This window comes from Eupeodes corollae, chromosome 1 (genome assembly GCF_945859685.1).
Source record: "Eupeodes corollae chromosome 1, idEupCoro1.1, whole genome shotgun sequence".
Lineage (NCBI taxonomy): Eukaryota > Metazoa > Arthropoda > Insecta > Diptera > Syrphidae > Eupeodes > Eupeodes corollae.
This window is the reverse complement of record NC_079147.1, coordinates 106,823,806-106,839,019: the sequence shown is the minus strand read 5'-3', so window position 1 is coordinate 106,839,019 and position 15,214 is coordinate 106,823,806. Positions and strand designations below refer to the sequence as shown.

Sequence of the window (15,214 nt, the reverse complement as noted above, 5' to 3'; positions counted from 1 at the left end):
CGTCGTAGGATGCTTCGAGAGAATAATTCTTCGGGTGTTAGATGGAGAATTGAGGAGAAGATATAACGACGAACTGTACGGGCTGTACAGCGACGCTGACCTAGTTAACAGAATTAAAGTCCTACGGCTTAGTGAAGACCTCAACCAACTTGGCGTGCGAAACTGGAGACAGCTAGCTAGGGACCGAGCTGGTTGGAGACTCATGTTGGTTAAGGCCCAGGTCCGCTGTGATTCAAATACGACCTAGATATTTTAAACAGCCCTTTTAATTATAATTTATTATAAAGGTCCTTTCATGTATGTATATAACAAAATTTGATGTTCTAACCTCAAGACTACGAAGTCGTATTAAAACAAAATTTGCTTTCATACTGCTTTGGTATTTATTTTAGGGTTAGGCAGGTGAAATATTAAGATAAGGGATTATAAAGAATATTGAAAAAGGGACACCTTCTAAACTGACGTAATATGTGAAAGCCCATCGTCAACAACCTGATACGGCCTTGTTAGTGTGGCCTTAGACCAGGAAAGTGCACATTCGATCAAATGCGGCATATCCTGGAAAAATATCAAGAACATCAAACTGACACCGTCCATCTCTTCATCGATCAGGGATGAATTGTAAAGAGCCATGTCTAGTTTTGGCATCCTTGCCAAATTCGCCCGTTTGTGCAGGATGACCATGGAGAAAACAACTTAACGGGACCTTTCGATGTCAAAAAAAGGTTTAACAAGGTAATGCACTGTCATGAGATTTCCTTAACATCGTCCTTGTAAGAATAGTGCAGAGCTTCCACGTCAACACCAGAGGCACTATTTTTCCAAAGTCGGCCCAATAACTGGAACTGGACAATGACAAAAATTAGGTACAGTTTCAATTATGTTTACGATCGCCTTATGTCTTGATGTAATATTATTATTCACAAATTAACGCCAAAATATTTTTCCATTGAGTTCATTGTTAACTTCAAAATTAATTAACTTCTCATTGTTTTCCTATTAAACTCAACATTCATATGTACTTTTATTTATCGTATTCTATTTTAACATCAATTAAAAATATTTTTCTATTTTCTGTTTTGTAAACAATTAAATTGTGCAATGTATACATAAAAATAATAACAATTGCACATCGTTTTGACTTTATCAAAGTATAAACCTATATCTAAAAAAAGTATATTTAACAACATCAACAACAATTATTTTATTAATTATTAACTAATTGATCTATGAAAGCTTTTTTTGTTTCCTTTTGTTTTTGGCAACAACATCGAAGACGTTATTTTAATACTCTTTGTTTTTAATTAAGTTATTGATCATTTGTTTTTCCTGTTTTCGTTTTTTTGTTTGTGTGGTTTTATGCAGTCAATCATTTCGAATAATTAGTTTCAGTCATTTTCGAATAAAAATGAATCCTATATAAGCGTATCCTCGTCCTGTGCTTCGAAGAGCATCAAAAGAGAATGTTGCGATGGGGATCGTCCCAGGGTCATGCCACCCAGTGAGCCATCTGGCGAGAGAAGACCAGTTTGTAGGCTGTTGTTGTCTCTGTAGCCGGATGTTGACGATGTCTGGGAAACGGAATCCCAAGAAATTTCACTGAGTGGCTTTGGACGGTCATCCGGTAGTGGTTGTACGGGACCTGGGTGGGGCGTTGTCTCTTGGTGGCCATGTCGAGATCGTTTCAAACGAAAGGTCTTTCGGCTTGAAATTTTGGTCCTTTGCAGGCGAGATTTCTGATGTTCACCAGAACTATCATCGGCGGGACTCTCTGGCGAGAGTGGAGTCGTGGATGTTTCTCCGGAGGAGTGTTTGAATTCCACCGAAGTAACAAATCGCAGTTTTGGCGCCTGCGCCTTAAACGGGGCTTGTTGCAGTGATTGCGAATGGGACAAATGTGCTGCGAGGTTTGGTGGAATGGCAGCAATGGTTGTTGTGCTAGCCGATTGTCCGACAGGAACCTGACCCAGAGTTGGAGCTGAGCCGGCATTCTCTCCACTATGACTTTCGCTAGTAATGTGCTCTCGGTTTGTGCCCGTCGATCCACTTGACAAAGATTCTCTAGGTGGATGAAGTGTCTGTTGCGACAAAGTGTCACTCGGTGTGCCAATAATTCCGGAACCGCTCCTTGAATCGACTGGAACAGCCGAGACATGCGAGTGGCTGGCTTGACCGGTGGCTCCAGTAAAAATAGAAATAAGTGATGGTCTTTGCTGGGATTTGTGTCCATCGGCAGCAGTAGACGAAGCTGCTGTGGCTTCACGTTTGGTGTGTTCAGAGTTAGTTTGTTCTGAAACAGAACCTTGAGAAACAAAATTATTAAAAAGTACTTTTGTGCTTTAAACATTGATTTACCATAACGCTTTTCTTCGAGTTCATCGCGCAAATCGCGTAGCTCACGAGCTAGCTCGAGCAGAAGGGCTCCCTTGGATTTGATACCTCCCTGCGGTGGGGTGCCTCGCAAGCGCTCTCGAATTATGAACTGCATGTGACGTTCATGGTCTCCAATTGGTGGTTGGGCAATCTAAACATAGAATAAAAGAAGAAGTGTTATTAGATCTCAAAACAAGGGAGTCAAATGATAAGGGTTTGGATAGTTTAATTAGTTTCCAAAAAGCTTAAATTCTTGTGTCCTTACTTTGTGCAAAATAAATGGCATAAGAACAATATATAACGGTGTACGGTGTGTAACAACGAATTCCAAAAAGCTCCAAAGATCCGGAGCTGCTTCATTTCGTCTACCCAAGTCTCTCATGACTCTTGCTATTCGCGACCATTCCGTTGACAGACGGTTCTCAAAACAAATACAAACAATCCGCAAAGCCAAGAAAGCTGCTTGATACAATGACCCTGATATCCTGGCTGGTCTTTTGGCGTCTCGACTTCCAGTAAAAGTGAGAGAACCGGCACGCAAGTCGCCACCGGCTCTATTGATTTGTGCCACAGCTTGTCCCGTCCGGCCAGCCGGAGGACTCATGGCATTCAGGACTGCAGTTAATAAGAACGATACATCACTTTGTTTAAGTTCGCCGATATCAGAAACCCCACGACCCGAACAGACTTTCAAGCAAAGTGGCATCAACAAATGCATCAGAAAACCCTCGGCCTTCTCTTGTGTGGCGAATTCAGCACTTCCACCGCAAATCTGGACCAATGAAAAAAAGTCAACTGGACTGACCACCTGTAAGGCAACCAGTCGCACAACAGTGGAACAAAAGAACGCCGGTGGATTCTGAGACATAAGAGCAGCGCCTGCACTCGATACACCATCTGGAGCTGAGCCCGGTTCATTGACTATCAGATTCTGAACCGTACTTATCAAGGTCTTCATGTGTTGCCAATGAAGAACATAGGGATGACGAACAATGGTCTCGTGGACACCCTTAAGGAGGCCAGCTGCTGCCTCCCAGTCTGTATTGCGTCTAATCGAGGGTTTCTTCGAAATTTTGAGGAAAACTTTATCGATGCGACGAAGTATCGTGACCATAGTATTTCGCAAGGCATCATTTGACCATTCAGCTCTGGGTAAGATTGCCTGCATATAACGTTGAAGACCTCGACAGGCCATCGACTCTGGGTCGTAGGGTGATACTTTCAACAAAGAATGAGCAATATCTGCCAAACGTATGTGACATTTAACATCCAGGACTTCAGTTGGTTTTGCATCGTTTGGCAGTTTTTTGGCGAGCTCTTGCAAACGCGTTGAAGCTTTGCTCAAAAAATCCCCAACCACAGAAAGAAGAACATCTCTCGGTCGGCGATATTCCGTTCGAATCATCTCGGAATCCTCGGTGGAGTCAATGAGGTTCTTTGTTCTTGCATCACTCACATACTTCGAATGAGATTCCTCTTCGAATTCCAAACCAGGAGAACACGGTGGTCCTCGGCTGCAATTACGTTGACTCGAGCCCTTGTGCTCGGGACTATTGCGATAGGGTCCGTTGTAACTCTTTGCCAAACCTTCGCAATTATGAACCATGGTACGTATGGCTACAGCTAATTGAAGTATAATATCTCTTTCGGATTTTCCTTGCAATGGAATGTAACTGGGGGATTGTATCTGTTGAAGGTAGCATGGTAGAATTGCCTCCAAGATTATCTACGAATAGTCAGAGCAGAATTTGAGTCTTGTGCTATGTAATTTATAAGTACAATTTTACCAGCATTTGATAACCCCTTGTGCTTTCCGCAGAATATGAGACCACCATCACGCATAGTGTTATACAATCGAGGACAGTCACGTCTCCATCTTCATCATGGTAGCAGAAGTCTATGGCCTTAAGCGGTTTTGGTTCTTTGACTAGTTCAGCTATGTTCAGAGGATCTGGTGATGGATCTTCTAAGCTGAGAAGCAGATTAAACAGACAGCTCGATTGAACCTGAAATTGATAAAAAGTAGATGGCTTGGAAATGTGGATTAGTTACAAATTACAAAGCGTTACCTTGTGGGCTTCGCCATAAGCTCCTTCTTCATCTGTGTCCAAAATAGCAGACACTGATCCGAACATTTGCAATATAAATGGTTTTCGATTCAGCAAATAAAACTGCTTCACAGCATATTCTATCGTGGTAGTTATAAGCTTGTTAGTTTGATGCAATGAATAAACTTGCAACAACGTTGGCATTATCATAAAATAACTGTAAGAAAGTTCAAACTAAATTTTCCAATTCTTTGTGTTTAAGGTTTTCAAATTGTTTACCCATTTGTGGAGAAAATGTTTTTGAAATTGAAAGCAGCGTTGATATAAGTTGCCATAACATATCGCATAATACAAGAGTCTTCCGCATGGAGAATAGCTGCTCCTGATAGAACATTCAAAAACAGCTGAATGTCTGCTGAATAGGCGAAATTTCCTGCCATGGCCTCAAACATTCTAGCTATTAATCGTACCCACATGAATTTATGTAACACATCGAGCCCGAGGAGAGCCTAAAATAATGGAGAATGATTTATTCTTAAACCAATCCTTCTTCACAGCTATTTTAACCTTTCCATATTCTCCGCCCTGATGCAGATCCAAATCAACTTCTAAGGCTTTTCGGGGAAACGATGGAAGTTTCATGAGTTCTTCGTGCAAGAACACAACACGCTGTACGACCATATCGACATTTTTCAAAATAGCCCAAGTCAAATGAACTTTACCAATTTCAACGAACTTCTTACTCAACTCCTGTTTTTGCAAGGCCAGGAAGGAGTCTTCAGGCTTCATTGGGACTAATCGAACTTCTGGATATTGTGATCGTTTGAAGAAATACAAGTCTCGAATGTACCAGTTTGGATTCAGAATTTTACCTGATAATGTATTACAAAAGTTTTAAATTTTAGTTTACTGTAGATGGAGCCGTTCCAAGAACTTACTGCTTTTGTAGTCTACTAAGACGTAGTGGTGATAGCTTTTCTCATCAACTGGATAGAAATCTAGTGCTTCCTTTAAAAGCTGACTAAACAATGTATCTTCTTGAACAGGAAATTGTGAAGGTATATTTCCATCATCTGATAAAGAATCAAAAGTTAAAAGACGGCAGTTTTGACAAAAAATAAAGTATTGGTACCTTCAAATGGACCATGGACAACAATTTTCTTAGCAGCTGGAACATTTGCTGTGAGTAAAATTGAAGCATCGCATTGTTCTTTTCGCAGGATTTGCTTTAAATCCTTAAACATGATACCGTGTACGCTGTGAACGACCATCCAAAGAACGGACAAGGCTGATCCAACCAACTACAAGTAGTACAGAATTTGTGTGTTTAGCATAATGTCTAAAATTTAAAGGAATTCCCAAATGAGTAGATACCTCTTGTTTATGTTCATTGGAAGACCGAACATAAAACATGATGTAGCCTATAATCGAATTGTACAAAGCGAATGCAGCCTGCTGCGGTAACCGTGGCACAAATCGAATCAGGTGTCGAAGAAGCTTGAACATTTGATCTTGACGTTCACGGGTAAGTCTTTCCAACACGTACCTCAAGAATAAAGCCGATTCTTCAACCAAACAAATCCAAATTACTTGATATGCAACTTCATAGACTGAGTTGCCATCAGAGCCAATTGCTGCATCGTCTAGACACGCAACTATTTGCATCACAGATGAACAAAGTACAGATGGGAAGAGCGAATGAGCTGCGTGTAAGTGGGGTGCTATTCTTGCACCTTCAAGTTCTTCTTCACCTTCGGCATGATCTTCTCCTGGAGCATGGTCCAAGCCTGGTTCATGAGAAGCCTGCTGATTGATCGGTATGGTTGTAATTAAGAAGCTATGTCGTTCAGCTCGTTGTTTGTCATGTTGTTGGCGAATAGCATTCCGAATGGCTTCGGTCTGTTGCATTTTTCGGCTTTTTGTTGCAGTTACTAAGGATCGCTGAAAAATAATTTCGCTTAAAAGGAGAAGACAGTGGGAAATTGCAAGTGACGACTTACATGTCTATCCTGATTCAGAGTAACATCCATGTCTTTGGTTTGTTGAGTTGGACTCCATGGTGGATCGACGACAGGAAGACTTTCAATTCCAATTTTGGGTGAGGGCAGTGTAAATTCTATACCACCAGGTGGCACCTTGAAGGTAACATCGTGAGCTCCATCTTCCATGCGAGGCCAAACTTGGAAGCGACACTTCCAAAGAACATGAAATCTTTTTTAAGAAAAAACATAACATATCAACAATCAATGGTCACTAAAAAACTATATTAAATGTAGTTACCTCATAATAGCACCAATCCTTACATCTGGATCTTTATTTTTAAGAGACCTCTGCATAATATCAAAAGCAAAACTCTGAGCCTTGACTGATCCCATTAAAAATAGAGAAGCAGCTACTGCAGCCGTTTCCTTAAAAATAAAAATAATTTCCAAAGTAAAATTAGACTCCACCAATGGAAAGTTATTTTACTTGATTATGTTCGAGAAGAAGTTCCCAGGCAGCTGGAAGTGCTTCAATTACAAGTTCTTCTGTTAAGATAACCGCACCTTTAAGTAAGGTGGACATGGGGAAATGGAATAAACCCCTAATGTGGTTCTTAACAAATTTCAATATTGGTGGTGTTTCTTTTTCTTCTCTTTTTTCCTTTTCTGTATTTAAGGCTTTGGCTAATTTTTCAACCATCTCGATATCAGGGTCATCACTAATTCTATAGAAAACATTAAAACAAAATAATGCCAAAGCCTCAAAGTCAATAACCACGACATTAGTATTTTCGTTACCTATCCTTTTTCGAAATGCTTTCCTTCCTTTTCGAAGGAGAAGTTTGAGTTGAACTCTGTTCTGATACCTTTCGAGTTGACCGTTGCCGGGTGGGTTGTTTAGTTGTGGCATAACCTTCTTGTGTCTGATGCTCATTGTCAAATGTAAATCCAAATTCTTCACCATAAACCTTTCTAACAGCTTTGATCAGCCTGGAAGACGCCCTCATGTGTCTCTTATAACAATATGGATGACAGAATCCTTTGTGGGTGCAATAATAGTTATAACTATTCATCACTTCGATAACGGCCTTCATCCATGGCATATTCTTAGCAGTGTCATCGGCTTCATTTGAATCGGTGGGTGATTCTGGTTGTTGGTCATCACTCAATATTCCTGGAGACTCTTCGCCTCCACTGATAATTCCCGGCTCGGAGGTATCACTTCGGTCCGACAGCGATGATACTTTTCGCCTCGATTGTATAGAATCTATTCTTTTAACTGTGGAATTATAGAGAATTCGATTCAAAGTTATTGTTGTTCTAATGGAACTTACAGTCTGCCTCAAGTTCTTTGCCATCTTTGGTGCCCCGACGAAGTTTAAGTGACCGTCGTTTAAAGGACCCACCAGTTGCAGCTCCAGCGGTTCCGCGTCGCAGTAGAAATGGTCGCACTGCAGCAACAGGTCGACGAAGGGCACCTTTAACCAAAATGTACATAATATGTAATTGATATCAACAGGACGTCAAAAAAAGTAGTTATGTAGAATCTTACCATCTTCACCTTGCATTGTCAAGGTTGTATTGCTGCTGTTCTCTGATTCATTATCTGGCTCATGGAGAACAAATGATATCTTCCTTTCAGTTTGAGCACCTATTTGAAGTTGAAACAAAAAAAGAAATCATTTATATTACTTTCAGCTGATAGAGGCTACTCCATCATTTGCAGCCTACCACCATCGTTACCGGCTATTGATTGAAGGCTTTGAGCTGAAGTCTGAGAATGCCCCATTGAACTAAGAGCCATTGACCATCTACGATTAGCTTCCCTGGAGGTGTATAGAATCTTAGGTCAGTATAAACTTTTTTTTTTAATTTATGACACAAACCTATAAACCTTTTCCCATGGTGCAGGTTTATCCTTATGCAGAAGCTTCGAAGCTTTTGGTAATGTTTGGTAAGTATCTCTTAGAAATGCAGTTATTTCATGTAGGAGCACACAAGCGATCAGTTTTAATGCATGTGGACAGTCGTTTCCATGAGGATTTACACTTGCTGTTTATGAATAAAGAAATTCAATTAAACTCTCTAAAATCTTTTTGAAGAAAATTAACAAACATTCATCTAAGAAGTCTTCTTCTTCATCTTGTTGAAGAAGTTCTCGTTGTTTTTCGGGATCATTTAGGCACGAGTTGGCCGATTCAAAATTCATTCGTTCGGTAAATAAGAGTTCTTCGAGTCTGGCGCCTAGCATTTCAGCCCACTGTAGTTTAGAAAAAAAACGTAAAATTATAAATGTTGAAATCAAATTTAAATAACTAAATATTTAAAATATTTAAAAGTCTATTAATTTATTTGTTAAAACTTCAAACATCCTTAAAACTTATTATATTTATTTATTATTTATTTTTTTCTCGATAATTGTTTACATTTTGTTGGTATAAGAATTGTAAAGCTTGATAAAAATTTTCCAACCTGAGCAACCAATTAAAAGATCCTTCGTATCTTCAAGTGTATGGAAACTCTTGGAGAATTAAAGCCTGTGGATTTCTTGAAAGATTGGGCACACAAACTACATATCGGGCGGAGGTCAGTTCTATGAGGTCTATAATTTAAACAAAGCATTTCAGTTCTTGCTTTAAAGATAAAACTCATTTGATTAAGAGTGAGTTTTTCGTTAAATAGTTTCGAATAAAAAGTGTGTGTTTTAATTCTTTATATATATATGTATAAGCTTAGTTGTAGATGTTTGCGCTCTATTATTGCATACAGGGAATCATCTATTTTAGCTATACAGCTGTACAATAAGTCCTGCCAATTGGTATGGGCTGTATATTGGGGTTGAAGTCTACGCTGTAAAAAAATGCTAGATCATTCCATTCTTTGAAAGGCGATATTTGCGGCGCTGCTGTGTGGTAAAACGGATATAGTTAACATATAGTCAGATAAGTTTTGAACCATAAGTTCTTCCATTTTATTAGTGGTTGTTTTTAATGAGTACCAAAAGCTAACTAAATCTTGCTGATCTATGTTGATTATATTGTGTATAATGAATGATCTCCATTTTTTATTTAATACCTCAAAAGAGGTTTTATTATAAGGAAATGCCTCGATCAATTTTAAAATAGATGATAAGTTCCCCGTTTGAATTTTTGTTGGGTTTAAATATTGAACCAAGTTTAATTTATTGCTCTTTAAACTCCTCTCTCAGTTTCTCATCCAGTCTCCTTATGAAAACATACAAATTCTCTAAATTTTCATGTAGAGTTCATTGTTGTTTTAGCTAGCTGAACCTTGTTGGAAAGATGACTTTTCAGAGATAAATTTGATGATATTTTCATGCCAAGATATTCGTACTCCTTGACGATTTCAATATCTTTACCAACAAATTTCCACTTTTGATTTTGGGAATACCGGCCTTTCGAAATATCATTATTTTGGACTTACTCAAATTCACCGTGAGATTTCATTTTACGCAGTATTCTTCAAGGTCCAAAACCATGCGACTTAGTCCTTGAGTCGTGACCGATAAGAGAGCAATATCATCAGCATACATGAGCACTTTAATTCTCCTTCCAGCCCACAAAGCACATCATTCAGGTCGTCAAGAAATATAATGAACAAAAGAGTAGAACACACTCCTGTTTTACTCCCATGTTTGTTGGAAACCATTCCCAAAGTATCTTTCCATTCCAAACTGCTGATTGTGTATCCGCGTACAAGAGTTTTAGAATATTTAGCATCTTTGTAGACATTCCCATCAATGCCAATTTGTAAAATAGTGACCTTCTATCGATAGAATCAAAAGCTGCTTTAAAATCGACGTAAAAAGCATGTATTTTCTTATGTTGGTCCTGGAACTATTGCGCAATATTCATTAGAGTGAAAATCTTGTCGATTGTTGAATGATTTTCCTAAATCCATCCTGAAAATCACTAAGCAGGTTCTCTTTTTCAGCCCATGTATTTGAACTGATTTACTATTTCTATTGGTTCACGTTCCAAAAACCATTTCTCTTGGGAAGTTGTTCTTCGATGGGTATTTTCAAAAAAACATTATTTTTGACTTTATAATATTGATACTTAAATCCCATAAATCACAAAAATGCTTAAGCTTGTTTATTTGTAACTGCAAAGCTGTGGGATTATCAGCCAATAGTACATATCCGCTTATAGGAGCATTTTTATTAATGTTTCACCAACCCTTATACCACCAGGGAAATCTTTATATACGTCATCAATATATAGTGCAAACAATTTTTGTTGATGTATGTACTTTAATTGTCTCATCTTGTGCAACGGTATGGGATGGGTCCGATCTTTCTAAGGGCTCGAGTACACTCAAACCGATTTATATCGGCCGATATCGGATCGGAAAAGTTCGGACGAGCATATCGGGCGTCCGACTGCATACACTGCTTCCGACCGCGTATGAACCGGTTTTGAGTCTGAATTTGTGAAGCTTGGATGTAAAAATAATAATTTTTTCAATGGAAGATTTCGAAGAAATATGTATATATTTATTTTAAAATTCATACCGTCATTTAATGCGTCAACGTATAAGAACGTGCAAAAAAAAACAACTGGGTGAATACCAACATCTTTTTGAAGATTTGAAATGACAACCCATAACATTTTTCGAGTATTTTAGAATATCTTTTAGTACATTTAAATATATTTTAAACTATAATAATAGAAGTGCAACTGAAGCTTATAATATTCGTGAAGCTTTCAAACAGTTCTTTTGTAATAAAAATAACATTCGCTAAGATGAAAAATTAAATAAAAAAAACTTACTGATGAAACTGGGTTATTTTATTATATTGAACGAAAAATTATTACAAAATGACAATTACTGAAGCTGAGAGTCGAAATCATTGATTCTCTTGGGCACTTTGCTTACCGTCTAGAGCACATTCTTCATCCTCAAAAATTCGGCCGATGACGGATTAGGCGTACGCGAGCCATAACTGGTTTGAAACAACGGCAGGTGTTCCCTAAGGCTGTATTTTAAGTACAATTTTATTTGCTTTATATATTGATGACATTTGTGATATACTACCTGGAGGAATACTTTTTGCTGACATCGAAGTGAAAGTCCTGCTCTATGCTGACGACTTAGTCTTACTCGCTGACAACCCCTTCACCCTCCAGTTGCAAATCAACAAACTGAATGCCTTTTGCGAAAAGTGGGGCTAACTCATCAATATAAGTAAAACAAAAGTTATGATTTTTGAAGCACATCAAAGAAGGAGGCGTCCCGAAGAGAGCTGGTCTCTTAATAATGTAGCCATTGAAGTTGTAAAAGAATTTAAGTACCTAGGAGTTTTAATTACGCATAACCTAAATTTTTCGAAACACGCAGAACAAAAAAGTAGACAACCGTAAACTCATTTGAAAAAATGTAAAGATATTTTTTAAGCGCTTATTCAGATTGCCACACTCAACCCCGAACTACGCCATCTATGTCGAATCTGGTATAACTCCTCTATTCACTCAAAATCTTAAAGCCAACTATGAATATCTTATTAAAGTTATGAAAAGAAATGGAAGAAATCTTTACAAATCTATTTTGATAAGATTATTACAAACCAATGTCTCCCCATTTAAGGATTAGAATGAGATGGCCCTATCACATGGATTTAATCTATCTATAACGGAGTCAAATGTTGATGAATGGCGAGGATTGTTTGCAGAGCTCACGGCTAAAATAGATGAATAAACTTATAGTCAGTACCTAGGCAGAGCGGCTACAACAACATCAAGGAATACATACAGTGATCTCGAGCACCAATTGACATTAGAAACAAACTATTTCAGCAACAAATGTTCGGTCGAAGCTATAAGCCATATATTTAAAGCACGTGTTGAACTCTTTAACTTAAACTCTAGGCCTCATCGAGTTGACCTGATACAAATTTTTAGTTTATGCAATAGAAGAGAAAATGGAGATGTTTACCATTTCACTGTAATGTGCCCAATACTGCAGGAAATCCGGCGTTTATATTTCCAACAAAGTTTTCTTTCTTCAAGTCAGTTGTACGAAATTTTAAACAGAGTTCTAGGATGGAATACCTTATATAATTATTGCAAACATGCCCTAGCTTTTCGAAACTCTTTTCTAACTTAAATTTTGATCGTTTAACCAGCTTTTACAGTTTAAAGGATCATTATTATTTATTTATTTATTTTGGGTTTCAAGTCACTTAAAAATTGATATTTATTTATTTATATGCTTCAAATCATTTCAAAATTACTACATTTTTGTGTTTCAAATCATTTTAAAATTGACATTATTTTAATTGTTATGTTAAAGCTCAACAAATATTGAAATTGTAAACTTTTGAATTTAATCAATATACAAAAGTATTGGATTTAATATTGTACAAACCCAGTTACTTTTCTTTTTATTCTTTATTTATTTGAATTAATTACTAAAATGATAGCCAGGTCCTTATTTTTAAACAAATACTTTTTTGTAAAGCATTTGTTAATAAAATAAATTATAATAATAATAATAATGCAAACTTTATTGGACTTAATCCACAACCTTGTAGAACACCAGTACTTGTATTGAAGAAATTAGACATTCTAATTCTGTTCCATACAGAAGCAGAGGTATCGCTTATAAGAAGCTTATATAAGTTGAGAAATTTTGTTGATATGCCTAGGGTAGACATTTTATAAACTAAAGAACTCCTGTTAACAGGGTCAAAGGCCGTTTTTAAATCGACAAAAAAAACGTAAAGTTTCCTTTGTTCTCCAAAAACATTTCGACTATAGTAGTGAGTGCAAATATATGGTTAAATGTTGATAAGCCCGATCGAAAACCGGCTTAGTAGTTCAACCCATTTGGTCACCCTATGGTATAGAAGATTGGTGAATAATTTCCGAAGGCCACGGTAAAATCGATATGCCTCTGTAGTTGTCTGGGCGCTGGGGATCACCTTTTTTAATTATTGCCCAAATCCGCTCTTAAAAATGATCCACTTATCAGAAATCTTATTCCAACAATATAGGACATTAACAAATGAAATCCACCCAATCTCACTACGCATTTTGATTGACGGGACTCAGATGAAGCTGCGGCAACGATTTATTTACTTTGTATATAAAAAAAAGGCTTGTCCAATGTTATCATCAGGCATTTTTGGTCAAATTCGCAACACAAACTGCTAGCATAGTGCAATGCAGTGTAAAGTGTATTATAGCCGGACCGTGGAGAGTTTATTAACGGAAGAGGAATGATTTTAATTTTTGAACTATACAAGCCTGTTGTTATTGATTGTATGTACCCTTTCCATTCTTGAACATCGTAAATGCCAATAAGCGTTGATGCCAACCAAAGAGTGTCATATTGTTTTGGCTGTAACATTTCTTCGGAACACGCATCCACATTCTCAAAATTTTTTAATCCACCATCTGTTTTCTGAAGTGTTTCCAAAGGAAGTATACTCCAAGTTATCCAGTTGATTTAGCCCAAGGTAGTTTTTTCAGCTTTTGCCATCGTGTGTCGGTTTCTTTTCCTATGGAAGTGGATGCAGCGATACACTTATTACGCCCAAAGAATGTAATTTATTAGTCCATCCATATTATAAGAAATTATATATTTTATTGATTTCCGCACTTTTTATCACATTTTAATGAATCATAAAAATTTAATAAAAATTACAAATAATAACTTTGACAGCAATTGCAACATGACGAGGTGGCCGAGTGGTTAAGGCGTTGGACTGCTAATCCAATGTGCTCTGCACGCGTGGGTTCGAATCCCATCCTCGTCGAATGCTTTTTTATTTTTTTATTATAATATATTGTTGTTGAATAAGAATTTAATTAATTTAAACTTTGAATCGACTTATTAAATATTTAATGAACTCATAAATAGTTTCTGAATATAACCAGTTATGGATTTCAGTAAGGAAACTTTTTGTTTAAATGACAGACATTTTCAATGATAGCTACAGTGCTACATACAAGTTTGCGTACAATGAACAAGGTTAGTGATATATATTTTTTGAAAAATGATTTTTAAAGGATCGGTTTTTATTCAAACAAATATCAAAAAGAACGAAAAAGTTATAAAATTCGTTTGGAAGAGTAATGAATAAATTGCACCTTATTATTTTTGGTATTAATATTTTGTAGGACACCGTTATGTGAGGTGTTTTTAAGGTCATTATCTTGCTGAATTAGTAGAGGTTTGAAATATCCATCATCTCGGCACTTACTTTTGAAATTCTTTTGAATATATCTATGCACATAAAGTGATTCATATTCATAGCTTACCTACTCCCGAAGACGCCATACAACCTCACACCATAAGACTTCCATCAACATGCTTCACAGTCTTTACAGTGCATTTCAGATTAAGGGCATCATTTGGCCTTCTCCACAACTTAAGACGGCCATCGGACAGAAAAATGTTATACTTGGACTCGACCGTAAAAACTAACTCAAGCCAAAATATGAAAGGCTTGATAACGTACAGCTTGGCGAACGTAGGTCACTTCTGCCTGTTTACTTTAGTCACTAATGGCCTTATGTGCGTGTGCACGACTTAAATCCATTTCGAACTATGTTTCTTCGAACCGTTTCTGGGTGCGCTTTAGTGTTATGAATGATGTTTTCTTAGTTCCGAGCTGATCATTCATCCTTTTTAAATCGATTTGATCCATCATAAATCAACTGCTTAATTCTTACTGGGAGCTGCGATATGGTTAACCGGATCTTGCCTTATATTTAATCTGCCCCGAGTTCTTAAAACTATCTATGGTTCTCTGGATCGTTGATCGACTTCTGGAAGTTTGTTTAG

At 37.3% G+C, this 15,214-nt stretch overlaps 1 protein-coding gene and 1 non-coding gene across 2 annotated transcripts in view; one reads left to right on the top strand and one right to left on the bottom strand.

Moving 5' to 3' along the window:
• Window positions 1-878: 878 nt before the first annotated feature.
• Window positions 879-15,214, bottom strand: part of LOC129941048 (protein unc-80 homolog) — a 51,574-nt gene continuing 37,238 nt past the window's right edge. Inside the window, exons 21-39 of the mRNA XM_056049593.1 lie at window positions 8,519-8,663; window positions 8,290-8,455; window positions 8,135-8,229; window positions 7,956-8,054; window positions 7,738-7,881; window positions 7,202-7,682; window positions 6,891-7,128; window positions 6,702-6,829; window positions 6,422-6,632; window positions 5,796-6,362; window positions 5,554-5,722; window positions 5,360-5,494; window positions 4,989-5,293; window positions 4,701-4,930; window positions 4,443-4,638; window positions 4,161-4,379; window positions 2,639-4,099; window positions 2,356-2,524; window positions 879-2,302 (exon numbers count right to left, since the gene is read on the bottom strand). Of these exons, the coding sequence (XP_055905568.1) occupies window positions 1,416-2,302; window positions 2,356-2,524; window positions 2,639-4,099; window positions 4,161-4,379; window positions 4,443-4,638; window positions 4,701-4,930; window positions 4,989-5,293; window positions 5,360-5,494; window positions 5,554-5,722; window positions 5,796-6,362; window positions 6,422-6,632; window positions 6,702-6,829; window positions 6,891-7,128; window positions 7,202-7,682; window positions 7,738-7,881; window positions 7,956-8,054; window positions 8,135-8,229; window positions 8,290-8,455; window positions 8,519-8,663 (6,045 nt within the window). The 3' untranslated portion in view covers window positions 879-1,415. The remainder of the gene's footprint in view (window positions 2,303-2,355; window positions 2,525-2,638; window positions 4,100-4,160; window positions 4,380-4,442; window positions 4,639-4,700; window positions 4,931-4,988; window positions 5,294-5,359; window positions 5,495-5,553; window positions 5,723-5,795; window positions 6,363-6,421; window positions 6,633-6,701; window positions 6,830-6,890; window positions 7,129-7,201; window positions 7,683-7,737; window positions 7,882-7,955; window positions 8,055-8,134; window positions 8,230-8,289; window positions 8,456-8,518; window positions 8,664-15,214) is intronic.
• Trnas-gcu (transfer RNA serine (anticodon GCU)) lies at window positions 14,102-14,183 on the top strand. Its single transcript has one exon. It is a non-coding gene; the product is annotated as a tRNA-Ser (tRNA).